The sequence below is a fragment of the Bufo gargarizans genome, chromosome 9, assembly GCF_014858855.1.
Source record: "Bufo gargarizans isolate SCDJY-AF-19 chromosome 9, ASM1485885v1, whole genome shotgun sequence".
NCBI lineage: Eukaryota > Metazoa > Chordata > Amphibia > Anura > Bufonidae > Bufo > Bufo gargarizans.
The window spans coordinates 81,377,481-81,402,271 of record NC_058088.1 but is presented as its reverse complement, the minus strand read 5'-3'; the positions used below and the strand labels follow the sequence as shown (position 1 = coordinate 81,402,271).

Sequence of the window (24,791 nt, the reverse complement as noted above, 5' to 3'; positions counted from 1 at the left end):
AACCATACTCAAGGAGAGGATTGTGGAACATCTAAAATCCCATGGATTGAAAGATGAAAAACAGCATGGGTTTACTTCAGGGAGATCATGTCAAACTAATCTTATTGATTTTTTTGATTGGGTGACTAAAATAGATGGCGGAGGTGCAGTAGACTTCGCTTATCTAGACTTTAGTAAGGTTTTTGATACTGTCCCACATAGAAGGCTTATCAATAAATTGCAGTCTTTGGGCTTGGACTCCCATATTGTTGAATGGATTAGACAGTGGCTGAGGGACAGACAACAGAGGGTTGTAGTCAATGGAGTATATTCGGACCATGGTCTTGTTACCAGTCGGGTACCTCAAGGATCTGTTCTGGGACCCATATTGTTTAATATCTTTATCAGTGAAATTGCAGAAGGCCTCGATGGTAAGGTGTGTCTTTTTGCTGATGACACAAAGATTTGTAACAGGTTTGATGTTCCAGGAGGGATACACTAAATGGAAAAGGATTTAGGAAAACTAGAGGAATGGTCAAACATCTGGCAACTAAAATGTAATGTTGATAAGTGCAAGATAATGCTCCTGGGCAGGGGCGTATCTATCACGAGGCAAACAAGGCATTTGCCTAGGGCGGCACTTGCCAATGGGGCGGCAAAATGCCTTGTTTGCCCCTTGTCCCATCAGTCTCATCTGCCTCCGGTATATTCAGAAGATCCGATGGTATATTCTAACCCCCAGGCGTTCCCATGGTGATGGGGACGCTTGCCTGGGGGTTAGAATATACCATCTGATCTGAGTTTTCACGCTCTCAGTGAGAGCGTGAAAACACAAATCCGATGGTATATTCTAACCCCCAGGCGTTCCCATGGTGACAGGGACGCTTGCCTGGGGGTTAGAATATACAGGGCCCCGCCGCTCACAGGAAAACATTTAAAAACGAATCAGTAACCTAAACTTTATTCATTAGTGATGTCTTACTGTATACCTTACTCTGTCTTTCAGCTTCGGTAACAGCAGGCAGTGCGGGCGGGCGGCGCTCACTCACTGACGTCACGCGCCTGCGCCGCCTAGTGGGAGGAGCAGGCGCGTGACGTCAGTGAGTGAGCGCCGCCCGCCTGCACTGCCTGCTGTTACCGAAGCTGAAAGACAGAGTAAGGTATACAGTAAGACATCACTAATGAATAAAGTTTAGGTTACTGATTTGTTTTTAAATGTTTTCCTGTGAGCGTCAGGGGGAGGAGGAATCTGTGGATGGCACCGTTTAGGGGAGGGGGGGAATCTGTGGATGGCACTGTTTAGGGGAGGGGGGGAATCTGTGAATGGCACTGTTTAGGGGAGGGGGGGGGGGGAATCTGTGGATGGCACTGTTTAGGGGAGGGGGGGGGGAATCTGTGGATGGCACAGTTTAGGGGAGGAGGGGGGGATCTGTGGATGGCACCGTTTAGGGGAGGAGGGGGGGATCTGTGGATGGCACCGTTTAGGGGAGGAGGGGGGGATCTGTGGATGGCACCGTTTAGGGGAGGAGGGGGGGATCTGTGGATGGCACCGTTTAGGGGAGGAGGGGGGGATCTGTGGATGGCACCGTTTAGGGGAGGAGGGGGGATCTGTGGATGGCACCGTTTAGGGGAGGGGGATCCGTGGATGGCACTATTTAGGGGAGGGGGATCCGTGGATGGCACTCTTTAGGGGGGATCTGTGGATGGCACATAGGAAGGGTTGGGGTTTAGAGAGAAAGGGGTTTGGCCTTGACAGGAAGGGGTGGGTCAAATTTATATTAGGGGGGTGCCCGAGTTTAGTCTCGCCTAGGGCAGCACAAAACCAAGATACACCACTGCTCCTGGGGCGTAAAAACCCAAGAACAGAATATAAAATCAGAGATACAGTCCTAACCTCAGTATCTGAGGAAAGGGATTTAGGGATCATTATTTCAGAAGACTTAAAGGTAGGCAGGCAACGTCATAGAGCAGGAGGAAATGCTAGCAGAATGCTTGGGTGTATAGGGAGAGGCATTACCAGTAGAAAGAGGGGGGTGCTCATGCCGCTCTACAGAGCACTAGTGAGACCTCATTTGGAGTATTGTGCTCAGTACTAGAGACCATATCTCCAGAAGGATATTGATATTTTGGAGAGAGTTCAGAGAAGAGCTACTAAACTGGTACATGGATTGCAGGATAAAACTTACCAGGAAAGATTAAAGGACCCTAACATGTATAGCTTGGAAGAAAGACGAGACAGAGGGGATATGATAGAAACGTTTAAATACATAAAGGGAATCAACAAGGTAAAAGAGGAGAGAATATTTAAAAGAAGAAAAACTGCTACAAGAGGACATAGTTTTAAATTAGAGGGGCAAAGGTTTAAAAGTAATATCAGGAAGTATTACTTTACTGAGAGTAGTGGATGCATGGAATAGCCTTCCTGCAGAAGTGGTAGCTGCAAATACAGTGAAGGAGTTTAAGCATGCATGGGATAGGAATAAGGCCATCCTTCATATAAGATAGGGCCAGGGACTATCCATAGTATTTAGTATATTGGGCAGACTAGATGGGCCAAATGGTTCTTATCTGCTGACACATTCTATGTTTCTATGATTCTAGACTTTTTTCTGACTTGCTACACAAGGGGGGCTTATCAGAAAGGGTTGGACTTTTGTGGGAAATGGTGCCTTGCCTAAGATGCACCATTGTGTGCCAAAATTGCGCCACAATTCTGGCTTAAAAATCAGTCTCAAAGTAAACAAACCAAAGTTGGTGTAGAGTCAGAGAAAAGCGTCTATCCCTGCACCAGATTTATCATCCAGCCTGAGCCCCTGAGTTGTATTACTGTACAGCGGCACAAAGCGCACGGCGTCATAGCAACCAATGACGCCGTGCGCTCGTGCACTCAGCAGGACAGGTTTTCACGGACCGTGGTCCACGTATGTGTGAATGAGGCCTTATTCAGTGTTTGATCAGTGATTGTGAACCAAAACCAGCAGTGAAGCCTAAACAGAGATCAGGTATAAGGCCTCCTGCACACGAACGTGTGCTGCCCGTTGCCATATTGCGGACCAGATTTGTGGATCCGCAATACACGGGCTCCATTCCGAGGGCATTCCACATCACAGATGCAGACTTATTCACTTCAATGGGTCCGCAAATCCGGAGATGCGGAATAGTGCGGAACGGAAGCATGGAACAGAACCCTACGGAAGCACTACGGAGTGCTTCTGTGGGGTTTCGTCCCGTACTTCCGTTCTGCAAAAAGATAGAACATGTCCAATGTTTTTGCGGAACGGGCGGATCACGGACCCATTAAAGTGAATGGTTCCGCGATCCACTGTGGCTGCCCCACGGGGCACAGCACGACTACGGGGCCCACACGTTCGTGTGCAGGAGGCCTAATGGAAAGATATGCTCCAGTTCAGTGTTTTGAGCTGCACCTGGCTTTGGCTCACAATCACTAATGGAAATCACTGTCCAAGCACTGATATGTGAATAAGGCCTCATGCACACGACCGTTGTTTTGGTCCGCATTCGAGCCACAGTTTTTGCGGCTTGGATGTGGACCCATTCACTTCAATGGGGCCGCAAAAGATGCGGACAGCACTCCGTGTGCTGTCTGTATCCGTTGCTCCGTTCTGCGGTCCACAAAAAAAATATAACCTGTCCTATTCTTGTCCGTTTTGCGGACAAGAATAGGCAGTTATATCAATGGCTGTCCATGCCGTCCAGCAAAACGCACAAAGGTCGTGTGCATAAGGCTAAGGCAGCCTTCACAGGCAGCAGATTTTGTTACAGAGATTTTCTGCGACTCAAAATCAGCTCCATACACTTGCAGAAATGAGCTTGCCACCAAAATAATTCCAATTTCTGCAACAGAGGGGGTCATTTACAAAGACTGGCATTTTACCCCAGTGATGCCAATGGATGAGCATAATTTATGATGAGGCATGCTCCTCGTCATTAATTAATTGCATCTTGCACCAGGAGTAAAAATCTACTCCACGCATGTTTCCAGGTGTAAATTTTAGTAAATTTGCCAGGGCCAATGTTACGTCCCACCGCCACTTCCAAGTGGCGAGGACGGTATAGAAACACCTGTGTTAGAAACAGTAATAAGGATGTTAAGTAAATAACCCCCATAATCTGCCACATGTGAAGGCACCCTAAGGTTATGGCTAGAGATGAGCGAAACGAGCTTCGGATGCTACATCTAAAGCTGTTTCGCTAAAAAAATCTTTATAACACTGTACGGAGATTCGTCTCCGTACAGTATTAGAATGTATGGGCTCAGATTAGCTAAAGTAAGTTATTCATGAAGTCGCGCAAGACTTCGTTGAATAACTTCGGTAATTGATTATTACAGTAAAAAACCACTTCAAAATGTGGAACCGAACTTGGCTCTATACTGATACACTTTATTGAATAAGGGCTCATGCACACGACCGTGTGCTGGCCGGGCCGGGCGCTTACCAAAGTTATTTAACAAAGTCTCGTGCGACTTCGTGAATTTCTTACTTTGGCTCATCGGAGCCCATACATTCTAATACTGTACGGAGACGAATCTCCGTACAGTATTATAACAAATTTTTTAGCGAAGTGACTTGGGATGTAGCAACCGAAGTCGCTTCGCTCATCTCTTGTTACGGACGCCCAGTCAGGTTTCCTGATGCATTTTCAGAACCCAAAACCAGGAATGAATAAAAAAATAAAGAGAAGTGGTATCTGTCCTATATACCAGGGAAGCCCAACCTGCGGCCCTCCAGCTGTTGCAAAACTACAACTCCCAGCATGCCTGGACAGCCTACAGAAGGCATGCTAAACCTGCGGCCCTCTAGCTGTTGTAAAACTACAACTCCCACAATGCCCTGCTGTATTCTGCTCGGGCATGCTGGGAGTTGTAGTTTTGCAACAGCCGGAGGGCCGCAGGTTGAGCATCCCTGATTTATACGTGCTCTACTTTTATGATCCACTTCTGAGTTTGGCTTCCAAAACTGCATGCAGAAACCTGACCGCGGGGCCGCACTCTAAAGAGGTGGATGCGTGGGAATGAGTGCACACAGGGATTCCACCCACAGCAGGCAGCACTTTTTTGGGCGGTGTGCAGGCTGCAGCACCTCCACTACACTGTGCAGATCCCTGGGTGCTGCGCTCACTCTGGGCGGTGACACTGGCTGGAGAGGAAACTGTGGATGGAGCAGCAGCACGTCAGCTCAAGGAGGAAGGAAGGGAAGGCACAAGACCTGGGCTGCAGCTTGTAAGTAACCATCAGCAGGGGCGTACATAGAAATCATGGGGCCCCATAGCAAAACTTAGTATTGGGCCCCAACTAGGGTGGCCACTGGTTTCATCCCAGAAAGCCTGACCTCACCGGCCACGCCCCAAATCTATAAGTCACGCCCCCATCACAGGCAGGATAAAAAACGTATAGTATACTACCACCCCATGTAAATATGGGATTTTCTGTTCTTTCACATGTAAAATACTCCACTAGACAAATGCTGTGTGTGAACCTGGCCAATCCAGCTCTTCTATCTCTCCAATATTCCCTATTCTATTTGGATCACTCCACCTTGTGCCTGTGATTCTTCAGTTTGTCTGTTTTATATACTCAAGCCCATGCTTCCAATTGTTCTCCTGGTCACTGCTTTCCCCTGGATGACTCCCTATCAGTAAGTGTAGACACTACACGCTTAGCTGATCTTCACACTGTAGAGACTTCCGACCTCTCTCCAAAACATCTGCCCATGAAAACTTCTCAGTTCCTGCTGCGCCTGATCTCCATCCCCAGGTATTGGCTCCTTAAGGAGCTATGTGCCCACCTCTGCTGCTCTCCCATCCACGGTGCTCCTCTGTTCCTGACAGTTCCCGCCTGCACAATTGGCCGATGCAGCGTGCGCGCTGATATAACGTCGACGTCATGTAAGCACGCAGATCCAAACATGCTGCCGCCGGGGCCGGTCCCTGCCTCCTTAAAGTGACCAAGTGAGCAGACCCGCCGTCTAACAACAAAGGAGGACTTCTGACTGTCCGTCCTGGCCTTGCTTCAGACGGAGGACCATGAGTCTAAAAACCAGACTGTCCGGCATAAAACCGGACGTCTGGCCATCCTAGCCACAACCCACCCCCCGCCGCACAAATATAAAGTACAACATTTGTAACAAATTTTATCTATCTATTATCTATCTATCTATTATCTATCTATCTATATTCTGAATCCAACCCCTCCCCCAGCTCTACTGTTAAAGACATGTGTGGATGGACATTACATACAGCGCACATACTTCTGACATCTGATGATGTCTCATCGATGTAGACGTTCTCTTTTGTCATCTTCTCCCTTCGGACCAGACCGCCATGACAAATTATTTCCGCCATGCCTCATCTCTGCAGAGTTTGAAACAAACAACTTAGATGCCTCTCTTTTCTAGCATCATCCTCCTTCGCCTGGTGCCCCAACATTGTCATCCTGCTACCCCAATACTGTGCCCGCTGTGATCCCAGTGCCCCAAATGCTATACTGCAGAAATGACAGTGCCATACAGATAGTTGATCCCATAGTAATAGTGCTCCCAGACTGCCCCCAGTAGTAACTGTGCCCCCTACAGTACCCTAAATAGCAACCCCGTTAGTAGTAATGCCCTCCATATTGTGGTCAATAATAATGTCCACACAGTAACCACAATATTAAACATTCCCCTATACAGCCAGTAGTAGAAATATATGCCCCTACAGTGCCCCAACAGTAGCAAGGTACCTCTACAAGGCACCCCTATAGAGCCCACAGTAGTCATAAAGCCCCTATGGTGCCCCAGTATTTATACAGCCCTGCCACAGTGTCCACGGCAGTTATAATGACCCCCTGTATTATAATACCCCCTGTAGTGCCACTACATATAATGCACCCCCTGCAGTGTCCAGATGTATAATGCCCCCTGTAGGATAATGCCCCCTGTAGTGATAGTATGTAAAATGCTGTCACACACACCCTTATAGTATAATGCACCTTCTGTATTTATAGTATATAGAATGACCCCCTCTGTAGTATATAGAATGCTTGTCCTCCCCCATAGTATATACAATGGCCCCCTCTATAATATTTATAATGCACCCCCCTCTACCCTTAGTATATACTATGGCTCCCTATTTAGTATATATAATTCCCCCCTCCCCCTAGTATATTCAATGATCTCTTCTGCACTATATTTAATGCCCCCTATGTATTGTTATATATATATATATATATATATATATATGTAAATATATGTGTTTATATACAGTATATGCTAGAAATACATGGGGGTGCATCATATATATATATACTACATATACACGCTGCTGATGCTTTTATATAGGACAATGTGCGTCCCCCCTACCCTGCTTAGTTTGTCCCAGGCATAGGGACACTGGGGCACACTGTCCTCTATATAATAAGCATCAGCAGCAAGCACTTCTTGCTGCTGCCCCAGGCAGAATCCAACCAGCTCCCGGTACGGTCCCAACCCCTGAGCCCCCCCCCCCCCCCCCCCCCCCCCCTGGCTAACAACAGCCCAAGTTCTCCCCGCTCCCCATGATGACCTTTTTTTCACAATTCACATACAGTTACTCACATTATCTGTTTGTGGCTGCGCAGCAGGTCCTGACTCCCAAACCCCGCCCACTTAGTTCTGTGTCAGGAGGTTACTGCCGGAGTGCTGGAGCTGGCGCAGGGACGTGCTCAAAGCATGTAAGGTGGAGGGAGCCCTGAGCACAAGGAAAGCATTGCCCGTCGGAGCCCCAGACAGGGACTCAAGACAGTAGCGCTGGCTGCACCACAGCAGCCATTGTTGTAATAGTGTAATTAGGGGGCGGTGCCTTACATCCACTCCGGGCCCCCCCCTCCCATGGGCCCCATAGCAGCCGCATACCCTGCCTCTATTGGCGGTACGCCATTGACCATCAGCTATCCTACTACTGTATGGGGGGCTCATGATCTTGGGGGTTAGTGGTGGCCGAAGTGGGGCACTTACCATTCATTGATTTGTGCTAAGTTATATCCAACCACTAACAAAGTGAAGGCAGCACAAGTCTATGTGCAAGCTGCAAGGAACACAGGCTATCTGCCTGAACATGCTGTCGGCTGTAATTGAAGGCGTCTGTAAATAATTATCTGCTGATTGTGTTGTGAGCTATGAAGTCTGGTTAGAAGATGTCCTCAGCTAACCAAATGTAAAAACTGAATATATTTACACATAGGCAATGCACACGTCCCATTAGTAATGTCTGCTTAGTTATCTCTAATACGGCTCAAATGGAATCATTGTGATTATAAATAATATAGTAAGGCTTCCTTCACATCTGCGTTTTTGCTGTATGCGGCAGAGGATCTGCAAATACGCATCCGGTCAATAATACAACTCCTAAAATGAACATGATCCGACACTAAAACCGTTGGTAGTCAAGGGGCGCCGGATAATTTTTTTCATGTCTGAAAAAACGGATCCAGCGTCATTGACTTACATTTAATGTTAAGCGAACTTCTGTTTTCAAGTTCGGCATACAAGGTTCAGGATATCTAAGAATTCCGTTATGGTTTCCGCTACCGTGGATCATAAGTTATGGTCCGTGGTAGCGGAATCCATAACAGAATTCTTAGATAACCCGAACCTTGTACACCAAACTTGAAAACAAAAGGTTCGCTCATCCCTACTTACTGATCCATCTTGATCAGTATCCCATGCCGCACAGAAAAACGCTTGTGTCTGGCATGCGAACGCACTCCGTTCTGGTTTATTCAGTTCTGTCCCCATTGACAGTGAATGGGGACAAAACTGATGCTTTTTCCTCCGGTTTTGAGATCCTCTGCCAGATCTCAAAACCAAAATGGAAGACGCAGATGTGAAAGCAGCCTTAGGCCTCATGCACACAAACGTATATTCTTTCCATATCCAATCTGGACTGTATACGGAACCATTCATTTCAATGGGTCCACCAAAAAATAAGAAAGTTACTCCGTGTGCATTTCCGTTCCGCAAAAACATAGAACCTGTCCTATTATGTCTGCATTACGGACAAGAATAGGACTGTTCTATCAGGGGCCAGCTGTTCCGTTCCTAAAAATACGGAATGCACGCGGACGTCATTCGTATTTTTTGCAGATCTTTTTTTTGCGGACCGCAAAATACATACGGTTGTGTGCATGAGGCCTTATTTGTATTATTCTATTCTTTATTTTTATTATTAGTATCTATCTATCTGTGCAAAAAGTCCCTTGATTTCTTCTCTTTGTTAGGGCGCATTCACGCGAACATGGTTTGGTTCCGCGTCCGAGCCACATTTTTTGCGGCTTGGATGCGGACCCATTCACTTCAATGAGGCTGCAAAAGATGCGGACAGCACTCTGCGTGCTGTCCACATCCGTTGCTCCGTTCCGTGGCCCCGCAAAAGTTATAGATCATGTCCTATTCTTGTCCGTTTTGCAGACAAGAATAGGCATTTCTATAATGGGCTGCCCGTTCCGCCATTTTTTTTTTTTTTGCATTTTTTTTTTTTTTGCGGGCCCAATAGTAAAAAATTGCCTGTAATTTGCGGGACAGATACATGGCCTCAAAGAAGTCTAGGGTGTTGCGTTACGGATTATCCTAATGAGGGCCCTTGCACACGACTGTATGCCCTTCGAGACATACGGTCCGTGAGCGGGCCACATGTCCCAGAGCGGCATTGATCGTGCGCACGGAAGCACGCGGCATCATAGATTACAATGACGCTGTGCACTCATAAGAACATATGAGTGCGGGACATCAGGCCGACGTGCACAGCATCAATGTAATCTATAATGCTGTGTGCTCCCGTGCGCACGATCAATGCCTCTCCGGGACATATGGCCCGATCACGGACCTGACTTGTACAGAGCTGTTAGACCGTCTGCACACGGGTGCTGGTGAACACACATAAGATCCACATGAATTTCCGTGCAGATTCATGTGCATTTTTGCCCCATGTGCACACTAAAATCTAGTTCTGGATTTTGGTGCAGATTAGGGCTCATGCACACGGCTGTAGCCTGTTTTGCCGTCTGCAGATTGTGGATCCACAAAACATGGATAGAGGCCATGTGCTTTCCGCATTTTACAGAACGTCCAGCCCTCCTAATAGAACAGTTCTATCCTTGTGCGTAGGACATGTTCTATATTTTTGCGGATGCCACGGAATGGACATATGATTGCGGACAGCACTTCATGGAAGTGAATGGGTCCGCATCCGACCCACAAAAAATATGGATAAGATGCGGGTCGTGTGTATGGGCCCTTAGGCTGGGTTCACACCTGAGCGTTTTACAGCGCGTTCCTACGTGCTGTAAAACGCTCAACAGGCAAGAACCAATGATTCCCTATGGGAATGGTTCTCACCTGAGCGTTTTACAGCACGTACGGTCGCGCTGTAAAACGCCCAACGCCCCAAGAAGTACATGAGCTTCTTTGGGGCGTCTTGTTGCGCGTTCCCGTACATAGACTTCAGCGGGAACGCGCGACAATGGGCGTTCGCTTGTCTCTATGCGCGATTGCAAACGCCCGTACAATCGCGCATACAGAGCGCTCCATCGCGAACGCTCAGGTCTGAACCCAGCGTAAGATGCAGTTTTGCTACAGCCCCCTTCATTAGAAAAGAGTAAAATCCGCAGCTAAAACCACAAGCATAATTGACATGCTGTGGGTTTGGAAATCTCATACACTTTGCTGGTACTGTACTGCGCATAGTTTTTTCCACGTGGGGAAAAAAAACGCACGTATTCTGCAATGTGTACAGGTGGCCTAATATGGCTGTGTGCACGAGCCCTAAAGTCAACTACTTTCCATGTCCAAATGATTGCCTCTATTTGGGTAGACCCACATGCAGTGCATTTTTCTCCCACAAATCCCTGGCATATTCGTGACAAAGTCCTCATGTGTAACATGAATTTTTCTGCGGATCCACACTGGATTTCATCCTCGCTACCTTAACAGGGGTGAGAATGCACAACAGAATTTGACATACTGCAGGTTTTAATATCTAAACCACAGTTCAAGTTGCTTGTTAGATGAAATCCGTAAAATCTCATCCACTTGACTATTACTGTATTCTGCTGCAGGTTCCGCAGTAAAAGTGTTAACCTACCTTAGAATAGAGCTCAATATCAATTGGCTTCTTGTCACGCTCAGTTGGAGATGTCCAGGGCAGCTAAACCCCTTTATTAGGACAGGGCGGGCGGGAATCTGCGATGCAGTGATTTTTACAGTTTTTGGTACTTTTTTTTTTTTTTTGTAGGCAAAAAAATGACAGTTCCAGATGCTGCATGGAAGTCCAAGGCTACTTTCACACTTGCGGCAGTGTGATCCGGCAGGCAGTTCCGTTGTCGGAACTGCCCGCCGGATCCGCCGATCTGGATGTGACTGAAAGCATTTGTGAGACGCATCCGGATGCGGATCCGTCTCACAAATGCATTGCAAGAACGGATCCGTCTCTCTGCTTGTCATGCGGACAGACGGATCCGTCTTGTATCTTTTTTCACATTTTTACCGGTCTGCGCATGCGCAGATGGGAAGGACGATCCGGCATTCCGGTATTTTGAATGCCGGATCCGGCACGAATACATTCCTATGGGGAAAAATGCCGGCATTCAGGCAAGTCTTTGTTTTTTTCCGCCGGAGATAAAACCGTAGCATGCTGCGGTTTTCTCTTTTGCCTGATCAGTTAAAATGACTGAACTGAAGACATCCTGATGCATCCTAAACAGATCACTCTCCTTTCAGAATGCATGGGGATAAAACTGATCAGTTATTTTCCGGTATTGAGCCCCTAGGACGGAACTCTATGCCGGAAAAGAATAACGCTAGTGTGAAAGTACCCTAAAGGAAATATTAAACTCAGGACAAACAGGCGTTTGTGGTGCATATAAAAACTGGGTCTGATAGTTTTTTCCCTCATTTCCGGTGCTTTTCGCCCATACACCTCCACTAGTTGTTTTTGTTGCTTACAAAAACACATTTTCCGTTCTTCTGATCCGTTAGAAGAACAGGAAAAAAAATGGATCCTGTAAAAAATTAAAAAAAGACGAGAATAGGCAATTGAATTAATGGCTGTCTGTGCCGTTCCGCAAATTGCGGAACGCACCCGGACGCCATCCATGTTTTACGGATCCGCAATTTTCAGACCGCAAAACACACAACGGTTGTGTGCATGAGGCCCAAGGGACATTACAAGGGAATACTTTACTTTCCCCTAAAATAATGCTAGACATAGAAAGCGCTATTAAAAATATAGGTAATCAAACATACTATATGGACAAAAACACCTCAAAACACCTTAAAAATGCTATTAAAAAAAACTATGAACAACTCAGACTTTTTTTTTAGTCCTAAAGAATGACCATAACAAAAAACTGTGTGAAGGAGCCTTTACAGCAGGGATCTGCAACGTCCGGCATGTCACCTATTCAGAAACTACAACTCTCAGAATGCTCCATTTACTTCTATATAAATAACAAGAAGAGCCAGGCAGGTGTGCATGCTGGGAGTTGTAGTTTCACAGCAGCTGGAGTGGGGAAGGCTGCTGGCCTCTGCTTGACAGCTATGCTTTCTTTATCATTGCTGTGTCCAGTAGGTGTCCTCGCAGTCTTTTACTGATCCTTTCCAATCCTATGTTCATACATTGTGGCGACTTGTAGAAAGCTGTGATCTGGAGCAATCACATGGAATATATTGTTTTACCGGAGACCGCACACTTTTATCGTCACCACAGAGCTTTATAGTATTAGCCTCCTCCCAGTCCTGTACCCATCCATGCTTTAAACTGACCATTCATTATGTAACTATGTGTGATTCACTGCCACATGTTACATCATGTGACCTCAACTTCTCTTTACTATGTACTAATAATTTACTGTATTTTGCCTCTTTATATGAATCTTCGTTCTGTAATATATCTGTCTAGGTTTATACCAGGCCGTGATCAAGGTCTATTGTTGACCGAAACATTGGCCAGTGGCTAAATATTATTTTCTGGATGGATGAAAAAGACAAAAAAAAATTCCCAAATTTATTTTTTTCTAATAAGAATAAAAATAAGCATTTGATGCAACAGCGACCAGAGTGCCGTGGTCTTCTCTTTTTAATTTAAAGAACAGACAGACACACAGACGTCGGGACAGGCAGACAGAAACTCATTTTTATAATATAAGAGAAAAGTAAGTGGTTGCCGAGAACCAACATCACAATCCTTGCAGACTGGGCATGGAAAAGAGTCATGGCCCCTGAGAAGAGTCCTGGTTATCCATGAATTCCTGCTCTCCTGCCACCTGCTGAAGACTGACCGGCTTCTACCTAGTTTTCTCCCTTTCTCTCTAGGACAGAACTGCCAATCATCAGCAGATGGGCAAGGAGAGCAGGAGATTATGTATAACCAGGACTCTTCTCAGGTAGATTTGACTCCCCACCGATCTATCTTCTTGATAGGTCAACGGTATTTGATCATCAGTTAAAAAGTTTCAGAAAACCCCTTTAATTCAAGTGTTCAAACTTTATAAAAGAGAGTTTGAAGGGGTTGTTTATCATCTATGGGTCTTTTGTCAGAACCCCCATTGTTTCTGGACCTTTGGAGGGAAGCATACTTACCTGCTCCCCACCACTATCAATGCCTACCAAAGGATGAGAGGGGTTCAGTGTTCAGTGTCCGCCCCAGAGGGGTAATGGACAGTGGAGCCCTCTCATCCTTAGGGCTTGTTCACACGACCGTGTGAAGCCCGTGCTGTGAACCGCAAATTGAGGTCCGCAATGCACAGACACCGTCCGTGGGGCAGCCGCATGGGGATCGCAGACCCATTTACTTGAATGGGTCCGCGATCCGTCCGTTTCGCAAAAAGATAGAACTTGCTCTATCTTTTTGCGGTGCGGAGGCACGGAACGGAACCCCAGAAAGCACTCTGTAGTGTTCCGTTCCGTGCTTCTGTTCCGCACCGTTTCGCTTCTCTGGATTTGCGGACCCATTAAAGTGAATGAGTACGCATCTGTACGCATCGGTGCCTGCGTATTGCGGATCCACAAATGCTGTCCGCAATACGGCAACGGGCAGCACACGTTCGTGTGAATGAGCCCTTATTATGGGTATGCATAGATATTGATAGGTTTTTTTTTTTTTTTTTCTGTCTGATATCTTGGAGTTTTGTGGATGTGATGTGCACACCTTTGTGCTTAATTACGTATTACTTCACATATCAGCAATATAACTTTTTTTTTTTTTTGGAGGGATTTATTTTTAATGCAGCTTTTTAGCAATATGAATTCAATAAAGATTATATATTTTTAAACCTTAAGGTTGATAGTGCTTGCGACACATTTTTGTTGTATAGGTGAACTACTGTATACTTTGCTGTATAATGCAGCCTGTAGTCAATGGCGTTGTGATGAGTAAGGGTATGTTCAGACATATGGCTTCAATCCGACACTTATTTACTAGAGGATCCGCCCTGACGCTTGGATGCCCCTGGGGATCTACAGTTTGACATCCTGAGAATCTACATGAGGATTAGTCCTATTGTCTTTCAGTTAAATAGAAAGTGAAGCAGATTCTGTGCAGGATCCATGTCCAGAGTTCCCATAGGAATCAACTGGTAGGCTAAAATCTGCGCCAAAAACTACATCAAACCCACACCACATACCTTGTGTGAATAATGGCTCAAAAACGTGAAATTTTTAAGCAGATTCTCTATTGGATTTTTTCCAACAAAGAAAATACTCCTCAGAAACATTATATGGCCCATATTTCTTCAGTATGGCCTGGTATCAAGTGTTGCATTTCCGGACTTTACTGTGGGTGTGCTCCTTTTTGTTACATATTATTACAAAATATCCCTTTCAGGTCTCAAAGGGATCCATCTGAAAACCTAAATATGTCAGATGCGCACAAAAAGTTCAGCTCGGCACTGATCGTAGGGCTTCCGTATGCGGACGCAGGACACCTCTACTTGAATGGAGACCGCGATCCAGTAGCGCATGCATACATTTTTTGCTGTGCGAAGGCATGGAGAGAAAACTATGGCATGCTCCCATGGGGTTCTGTGCCTCTGTTCTGCGCCGCACCTTCCGACGGGTACCTTGGAACGGAAGCCCAGTTCGGTTTCAAGTTTTAAAGGACAGGTCATCAATATGAAATTGGTGGGGGTCCGACTCCCAGAACCGCCGTCGATCAGCTGTTTTAAAGAGGCTCTCCATGAGTGCTTAGGTCCCATTCATCGGTCACACGGCGTAGGTGCAGCTGATCGTAGTCTCATTGTGTGAAAGGGGCCTCATTTGCAGAGCTGCTTTCTCAGTGTCTGTCAATAACTAGATGAAAAAGAACACTGCTTAGCTTTGGTTAGTGATGTACATGTAGCTGTGATGTACATATGGCTCCTGTATATTTTGGGGAGCCCCTAGTGCTCAAGATGTTTGGGGACAGATGCAGAATGTGTTTTGGAATATGAACAGTATTTGGGCCCCTTAGAGTCAATTACAGCACAGAACAACATGGAAGCAAAAGCCTGAATGGTTCTTTAGTTCTGGACTTGAACAAATTTTTTCATATGAAAAGACCAATTTCAGATAAACTGTGAACTTTCAGGCCGATAACCGATAACTATATCGATATTCTGTGCATTTTCATTTCTGCAAAAAATTTTTTTTCTGTTACAGCGTTCACCACATAGGAGATTTAAAAAAAAAAAATACATTTTTTTAATATTGGACGTGGCAATATGTGATATGTTTATTTATTGTTTAAATATTTTATATGTAAAATTGGGAAAGGGGATGATTTATACTTAATATTTTGGTGTTTTTTTTTTACTTTTTGTTTAATAACTATTCCCCCCCCCCCCCCCTTGGGGGGAACCTGGGATCTTTTAATCCCTTGTCCTATTCACCCTGATAGATCTCTATCACGGTGAATAGGACCTCACACTGTCCCTGCTGCCATCTGCTCTGTGCACACAGCAGCAGGGAGCTGACTATGGTAACCGATCGGAGCTCCAGGATTACACTGCTGGGGCTCCAATCAGAAGCTGCCACCAATGAGGAGGAGGGGAGCGGATCCTGTGACCACTGCCACCAATGATTTTAATACTGGGGGGTGTTTGGGGGGGGCGCACTGTGCCACCAATGTTCTTAATACTGGGGAGGGCGCACTGCGCCACCAATGATAATTAACGTTTAATACAGGAGGCGGGTGTGTTGGCAGAATCACACAGCTGGCACCCTGCCTCTGACAGGGAGCTGCAATCGGCGGCAGCAGTTAACCCCTCAGGTGCCGCTGATTAGAAGTTAATTATCATTGGTGGCGCAATGCGGTCGTCCCTCCTCCTCCTGTCTCTCCTCATTGGCAGCGCGGCACAGGGGTGCTCATGTTCTGTGATAGCGCGCTGGATGCATTATCGGCAAGGTTAGCTGCTGATACCGATAACTTTGAAAATCATGAATATCGGACAATAATATCAGTAACTCCGATAATCGGTCGATCCCTAATATATGCACACACACTAGCCTGATATTGCAGCCTGTGTGGTCCCAAAGTGACCCTCATTGAACCTCATGGTGGACAATTATCTGGGTGATGTGAATGGAGTCCTTTCTTGTTGTAAAGTTGATTGCGTTGTTTTCAGCAGGAGCCTTTCTGCACGGTTTGGTTAAAGAAATGTCTCACTTGGAGCCCTATAAACCACACCACATGTCCATAGCATCCATTTCCTGACTAGACCAGGTTAAAGGTCTCCACAAGAAAAAATAAACTATGAAGGTCATATTACTATGTCAATAGGGAAGGCTAAATAAATATCTGTAAACCTTTTATAGGAAGGTTGACTAGAACACTCCCTACCCTTTATTACCTGACTTTCTAAGCTACTAGTATTTATGGGGAAACAGTTACCATCACACATGGCTTGTCTCCAATGCACAACCTGCATGGCAATTGTATGTGATCCACCCAGCTAAATCACAGTTTACAGTGCCTTGGAAAGTGTTCATGCCTCTTGAACTTTTCCTCATTTTTTTCACGTTACACCCACAAACTTAAATGTATTTTATTGAGATTTTATGTGATTGACCAACACAAAGTAGCAAGTATGTGTGAAGTCAAAAGAAAATGATACATGGTCGTCAACATTTTTAATAAATAAACGTGCAATTTTACTCCGCACCCCTGAGTCAATAGTTTGTATGCAGGGGCGTAGCTATGGGGTGGCAGAGGTAGCTGTCACTACCGGGCCCAGGAGCCTGAGGGGGCCCAAAGACCCTTGTGCTGCATAAGAAAACACTGGTATTCTAGAAAGTGTATACTGGTCAAGTTACACCTCTGGCTGGAGTGAAGGGGGTAGGTCAAAAATTTGCTGTTTCAATTTTTGCCTGAAGCAGCATGAAGGTTATGTGCTTTCCTGGCCACAAAGCTCAGTCACATTGGATGGAGAGCGTCTGTGAACAGCAATTTTTAAGTCTTGCAACAGATTTTCAATTCTACCATTCCATTGCAGCTTTGGCTTTGAGGCTGGGTTCACACCTAAGCGTTTTACAGCGCGTTCAAACGCGCTGTAAAACGCTCAACACATGAAAACCAATGCTTCCCTATGGCCCTGGTTCACACTTGAGCGTTTTACAGCGTGTTTGAAGGCGCTGAAAAACGCCCTAAGCTCAAAAAAGTTCTTGAGCTTTTTTGGGGAGTTTTGTCGCGCATTCCCGTACATAGACTTTCGGGAACGCGCTACAATGGGCGTTCGCTTGTCTCTGTATGCGCGATTGTAAACGCCGGTACAATCGCGCATACAGAGCGCTCCTTTCAGAACGCTCAGGTGTGAACCCAGCCTTAGGGTCGTTGTCCTGCTGGAAGGTGAACCTCAACAGGTTTTCCTCCAGGATTGCCCTGTCCATTCATCCATCTTCACATCAACTCTAACCATTCCCTGTCCCTGCTGAAGAAAAGCATCCCCACTGCATGATGCTGCCACCACCATGTTTCACACAGTGGGGATGGTGTATTCAGGGTGATGTACATTGTTAGTTTTCCACCACACATAGGGGGAGAATTATCAAACTGGTCTAAAGTAAAACTGGCTTAGGGTACTTTTCACACTAGCGTCATTCTTTTCCGGCATTGAGTTCCGTCCTAGGGGCCCAATACTGGAAAAAAAAATGATCAGTTTTATCCTAATGCATTCTGAATGGAGAGCAATCTGTTAAGTATGCATCAGGATGTCTTCAGTTCAGTCACTGTACGGTTTTTGGACAGCTGCAGTATTTTCTCCGTCCAAAATTCCGTAACACTTGCCGGAATGCTGGATCAGTCATTATTTTCTATTGAAATGCATTAATGCCGGATCACAACCGGAGAGACGGATCCGGTATTGCAATGCATTTTTGAGACTGATCCGCATCCGGATCTGTCTACAAATGGTATCCGTTTGCATACAGATTGCCGGATCAGCGACGGAACCGCCTGCCGGAATCCAACAACGCAAGTGTGAAAGTACCCTTAGTTGCCCATAGCAACCAATCAGATTTCACCTTTCATTTTCCAAAGGAGCTGTGAGTAATGAAAGGTAGAATCTGATTGGTTGCTATGGGCAACTAAGCCAGTTCTACTTTACACCAGTTTGCTAAACCTCCGCCATAGTTTTGAATTTAGGCCAAAAAGTTCACCTTTGGTCACATCTGACCAGAGCACTTTCTTAAACATGTTTGCTGTGTCCCCTACATGGCTTGTGGCAAACTGCGAATTGAACTTCTTCTTGCCACTTTTCCATAAAGACTAGATTTGTGGAGTACATGACTATAATAGTTGTCCTGTAGACAGATTCTTCCACCTGAGCTGTGGATCTCTGCAGCTTCTCCAGAGTGACCATAGGTCTCTTGGCTGCTTCTCTAGTGTTCTCCTTGCCTGGGCTGGCAGTTTAGGTGGACGGCTATGTTTTGGTAGGTTTGCAGTTGAGTGAATTTTCAGATGATGGATTGAACAGTTCTCCTTGAGCTTAGGATATTTTTTATAACCTAACCCTACTTTACACTTGAGTTCCTTAGTTTTCATGATGCTGTTTGATCACTAATGTCCTCTAACAAACCTCTGAGGCCTTCACAGAACAGTTCAAGGGGTATAAATACTTTTTCAAGGCACTGTAGGTGGTGTGGGTTTTTTCCATAAATATAAATTCCCTTGTCAAAAATTTTAGGTTTGGTAGTGTTCTAAAATATTGGGATTCCTGCTATTGAACACCAATCCATCCACTTTTTTTTTTATTGTATTTTTATTTAAATACACTACAGTTGCTGGTTTTGTGGGCCCATGTATATAGCTGTAATTATATGTGGTTGTGCCTGCGCTATCGCTGTGTAGTTATCTCTATATGCACTAAGGCAGACCGAGCCGCTGCTAGGTACCTGGAAGGATATCGGCTGCTCCGATCCAAAGATTTTTCACAAAGATAAACAAATTAATGTATGGTACCAGCGCTGGAAAAAAGGAGGGGATAAATGATTAATTGATTTTTTAGTTTGCGGTTACCTTGTTCCAGTAGGACAATGATTCAGTCCGGTAAAGTGTGTAACAGATATCCGGTCCAGGGGTGTAGTGGAGGTAACTTGCAATGCTTCTTGCTCAACCTCAGAGCGCGTATGCCGCCCCGGCCGGTGGCTGGCGTGCGCGCGAGGGAGCTTGTGTTGGTACGAGGTTCCGGAGCGTGTAGCGTGACGTCACGACAGACCTACGGAGCTCCATAGATTTTCCAATGATGGTTATTCAAAATGCAAATAATTCCATCTCCCGATTTAGGCCGTTTGGTACCAGAGTATTCAATCTGAATATCCATTTACTTTCACATCTCGACATTTGTTTAATAATATCTCTGCCTCTTGAATTTATTTTAACTTTCTCAATACCCCCCAAAGAAAGAACCAGTGAAGTTCCCTGCATGATATTTGGCGTAATGACGGGACAGGGGATGACCGTCATATTTCTTCTTCATGTTATTAAGATGTTCCCCTATCCTAGTTCTTAATTCCCGTTTAGTTCGGCCCACATGTATTTTAAGACAGGGACATTTGATAAAATATATCACTCCACGGGTATTACATGAGATGTAATGGTTCATTTTATATTTATGAAGATTGTCCCCTATTTCTGTAATGGGGAATTTTATTGTGCCATATTTAATTTTCCTACAATTGTTGCACAGTTTGCATGGGAAGAAACCCTTATGTATTAGATGACTCAATTTATTTTTCTGGGGTGGTTTCACAGTGGGCGCTACCATAGTAGTCAGATTTAGAGCTTTCTTAAATATGAAGGTAGGATTTTTAGGGATCCTGTCACCTATCAATTTGTCTTGTCGCAACATTTCCCAGTGTTTTCTGACAATTCTTTTAAGGATTGCTGCCCCTTCACTATATGTGGTAATTATCGGGACTTTTATGGGGGCATCTGTGCAGTCTCTTTCGATGGTTTTTACGCAGTCCTGCACTTTGTCCTTCAATAGTAGGTTTCAATCTCCCTCTCTAATTTGTTTAATAGTTGATTCTAGGTCCTCCATTTTATACCCTTTCTCAATAAATGTAATATTAAGATCTCTGATCTCTTCCTCAAAATGACCAATATCTGTGCAATTCCTGCGTATCCTAATGTATTGGCTACGAGGGATATTAGTAAGCCACGTCGGTAAATGGCAGCTTCCAAGAGGGATATAACTGTTACAATCCGTGGGCTTACAGTATGTCTTAGTATGGATCTGCCCTTTCTCAATCAATATGGTAAGGTCCAGAAAATTTACCTGCTGTTTACTATATTTGGGTGTGAACTCTAAATAAAATTCATTTTTATTTAAATCATTTAAAAAGTGGTTCAATCCGGATTCTCCACCCTTCCAAATAAAAACAATATCCTCAATAAAACGTCTCCATAGGACCAGATTCGCACCGAGTCTGCCCTGTGGGAAGATAGTAGTATCCTCCCAATGGCCCATATATAAATTTGCGAAACTCTGTGCGAATCTGGTCCCCATCGCAGTACCCCATGTCTGCAAGTAAAACTCCTGGTTAAATTTTAAATACTTATGCGTAAGAATGAACATGACACAGTCTCCAATAAATTCTGTTTGTTCTTTAGGCATGTTCCCATCTTTTTTCTAAAAAATACTCCGTCGCTATCCTGCCTTTTGTGTTTTCAATCACAGTATATAGGGAGGTGACATCCAGGGTCCCCAGGATATAGTCATCCTCCCATTTAATATCTTCCAAAAGTTGTAAAATATGTTTGGTATCTTTAAGATACGCCGGGAGTTTCTGAACATAGCTTTGCAATAGAGTGTCCACATACTTGGATAAATTGGCTGTCAGGCTGTCAATCCCTGAAATGATCGGTCGGCCAGGTGGGTTTGTTATACTTTTATGGATTTTCGGCAGGTAATAAAAGATAGAAATCTTGGGGCATTGATTATTAATGTATGCAGCTTCTTCGGCAGTTAGTATACCTTTCATTTTTTCCTTTTTTGGTGAGGGATCCAAGTTGATGTTTGTATGTATTTGTCGGATCAAAGTTCAGTTTTTTTATAAGTTTTTTTTATCACTAAGAAGTCGTATTGACTCACTGATATAGGAGTCCTCATCCAAGATAACTATCTCCCCCCCCCCCCCTTTATCTGCGGGCCTTATTACAATTTTGTTATTAGTTTGTAATGTGCGAATAGCCTTTTTCTCCCAAAGAGATAGATTTTGAGAGCCCGTACGTTTGCGGTTTGGATAATTTTACGTAAGTCTCTCAATACCAAGTCTTGAAATGCAGTAAATGCATCAGAGTATTCTCCCAAGGGGTTGAAGTGCGATTTAGGTCTCAACGTTGTGTGTAAGGGAGACTTAGTTAAAATGCCTGGATCATCAGGAAGCTGTTGTCCCATCTCAATGTTTGGTTGGCAATATTTTCCAGATTTTATGGATGGTATTAAGTCGGCTTTTGGCATAAATTTATTAATATTAGAATATGGGGCGGTTTTCATAAAATATTTTTTCAAAGCTAAATTCCTTAAAAATTTCTTAATACCTACAAATGCATAAAAAGGGCAAAATTTTGAGGTAGGGGCAAATTTAAGACCCTTCTCTAGTAATGCTAACTCATTATCCTTCAGGGTATAACAACTGAGATTATATATACCCTGCCCTTTCTTGCGTTTAGTTAAAAGCTTCCTAGTTAATCCTTTACCTCTTTTACCTATTTTTGTTTTTTTCTTTGTGAAGGTCTTGCCTGAAAAAAATCCCTTTTTACTGTCTTTCTTTTTGTTTTTATTATATCATCCGTTTTTAGGGATTTTTCTTGGGCTCATATATTAGTATTTCTTTTCACTATTGAGCTATAACTTTCTGGAAAGGTATTGTGTGGCATTTGGTAATGTATTCCACTATTTGTTGTTCTTTCATGGGGTGGTTGACCATGGGTATAGATATACTTTCTCCTGTAGTAATGGAGTCATTGTGATTGCAATCATCATTCAGTGACTCCAATATGTCATATCGATTGCTTGTTTGAATAGATCCATTAGTTTTAGTAGCCTGTATCATTATCTTCGGTATTAAAGGCTGTTGTTCAGATGTATTGTCTGTATTAGGCATTGTTCCAGCTTGTTTATTATGTTTTTTTATCTCAGTATTAATGAAATTGTCATTAGAATTATCATCATAGACAGAATAGTCACTATAATACGTATCCTCATCTTCACACATAGTTTTATCTATCGTATTATAATGAATACTAACACTATGTTCTATATCTGTTTCAATCCTATCTCTGATTTTTGTTGGTATCACTGAATCCCTTTCAAATTTCTTTGTTTTGGTATTAATAATTTCATTCTCTTTCGTTCTAATGCGTGTTTTAATAGATCTGGAGATTCTAATTATTTCTTTGTGATTCTTATATGGCTTGAGGTTTTTAAATAATTCCTTTATTTCTTGATTTATTTTAATTAAACCAGCTCTTCTTTTTTCTATAATAAACAGTACAGTTTTTTTGGAAAATTCATGAAATAGTGAATTCCATTCTTCAATGATTTCCGGACCACCTAGATCACTTGTTAATGCTTTGTAGATTTGGAGTCCTTTTGGTATTTTATCATGTTCCAAATATTTTTCTAGAGAGGCCATTTCCCACAAGTCTCTCATTTCTGTGATTAGAAGCCTTTCAAGTTTTTTAATATCTAACAAGGCTTCCTCAATGGGGTATTGGAGTTTATCCCCTTTCCGACCGCCAACAGTAAATTTACAATAAACACCATGTCTGTTGTTTTAAACTGTCTCCTGACAGAAGCTTTTAATAGTAAAAAAAAAAAAAAAAAAAAAAGCTTAGGGCTCTGATGAGCACAATATTCTTTGCACTGTAGTGATGATTGCTTATGGACCCCCACCCATGAGGACCTCTGATATTTCTTAAAGGGATTCTGTCACCTCCCCTAAGCCAAAAAACGATTTTAAAGCAGCCATGCAGCACAGCTTACCTGGATTAGGCTGTGCTCTTTTATCTTGAAATCCGTCCAGCAGTTACTGCAAAAAACGACTTTGATTGATATGTAAATGTGTCCTGAAGGTGCCCAGAGGGGCGTTTTTTTCTTCTTAGAGAGCCCAGTACCGCCCCTCTTTCAGTGCCCAGCCCGCCTTCCTTGTACTGTCTAACCGCCGCCCCCAGCCTGCCACAGCCTCTCCTCCCTCTCCTCCCCCTCCCTCACGCCGAACGAACTCTCGCACAGGCGCAGTACCCACTGAGGGCTGCGCCTGTGCGATCAGCAGGAGACTGAGGGCAGCAGCTTCATCTTAGTCACTGGGCATGCGCCGAGCCCAGTGACGTCCGATGTTCGCTCTTTCCCTCAGTCAGCCTGGTAGGAAGCGCAGAGGATTGCCGATCGGCTGCTGCACCCTGCGCTTTCTCCAGTCTGCCTGCCACAGTGAAGACGGCCAGCGATTTCTTTCCCCACCCTCCCTTCAGGAAAGAAATAAGTATTTGTTGGGGCAAATTAGGTATTATTATATGAAGTAAAGCTGTATTGTATTTAGCCGATCGGCAATCCTCTGCGCTTCCTACCAGGCTGACTGAGGGAAAGAGCAAACATCGGACGTCACTGGGCTCGGCGCATGCCCAGTGACGAAGATGAAGCTGCCGCCCTCAGTCTCCTGATGATCGCACAGGCGCAGCCCTCAGTGGGTACTGCGCCTGTGCGAGACTTCGTTCGGCGTGAGGGAGGGGGAGGAGAGGGAGGAGAGGCTGTGGCAGGCTGGGGGCGGTTAGACAGTACAAGGAAGGCGGGCTGGGCACTGAAAGAGGGGCGGTACTGGGCTCTCTAAGAAGAAAAAAACGCCCCTCTGGGCACCTTCAGGATACATTTACATATCAATCAAAGTCGTTTTTTGCAGTAACTGCTGGACGGATTTCAAGATAAAAGAGCACAGCCTAATCCAGGTAAGCTGTGCTGCATGGCTGCTTTAAAATCGTTTTTTGGCTGAGGGGAGGTGACAGAATCCCTTTAAGGAAGCATCAGAAAGAAGCTCTTTGACTTTATACATTTTACACTTCATCCTGGAAGTATGTTCCAGTTCCTCAAAGCCTGCTCTGAAATGGAACCATGAAAACATTTAATAGAAATGGTGTTCCTCAGTAAGTGGCCGCCATCATGTCTACTGAACAGTGAGTGACCCTGTGAGATCTCTACAAGAACATGGACATGTTTTGTCTCAGATGCTAATTAGTGATCTGGACGCATAACTGATTGGCAAACATCTTGGCTAAAAATATTTTCAATAGCGAGTCTGAAATCCTATGAA

General features: G+C 44.6%; 2 protein-coding genes across 3 annotated transcripts in view; one reads left to right on the top strand and one right to left on the bottom strand.

Annotated features, from left to right (window-relative positions):
- LOC122946315 (A-kinase anchor protein 17B-like) overlaps nt 1-7,891 on the bottom strand; it is a 75,293-nt gene extending 67,402 nt beyond the window's left edge. The window contains exons 1-2 of one of the 2 annotated variants that reach the window (XM_044305861.1): nt 7,575-7,891; nt 6,249-6,351 (exon numbers count right to left, since the gene is read on the bottom strand). In XM_044305861.1, coding sequence (XP_044161796.1) covers nt 6,249-6,342 — 94 coding nt within the window. In that variant the 5' untranslated portion in view covers nt 6,343-6,351; nt 7,575-7,891. Of the gene's footprint in view, nt 1-6,237; nt 6,352-7,574 lie in introns of those variants that run through there. The other variant, XM_044305865.1, reaches the window with a different exon arrangement.
- KIAA1210 (KIAA1210 ortholog) overlaps nt 5,104-24,791 on the top strand; it is a 151,079-nt gene continuing 131,391 nt past the window's right edge. Inside the window, exon 1 of the mRNA XM_044305867.1 lies at nt 5,104-5,221. The gene's annotated coding sequence lies outside the window, so the exon portion shown is untranslated. The remainder of the gene's footprint in view (nt 5,222-24,791) is intronic.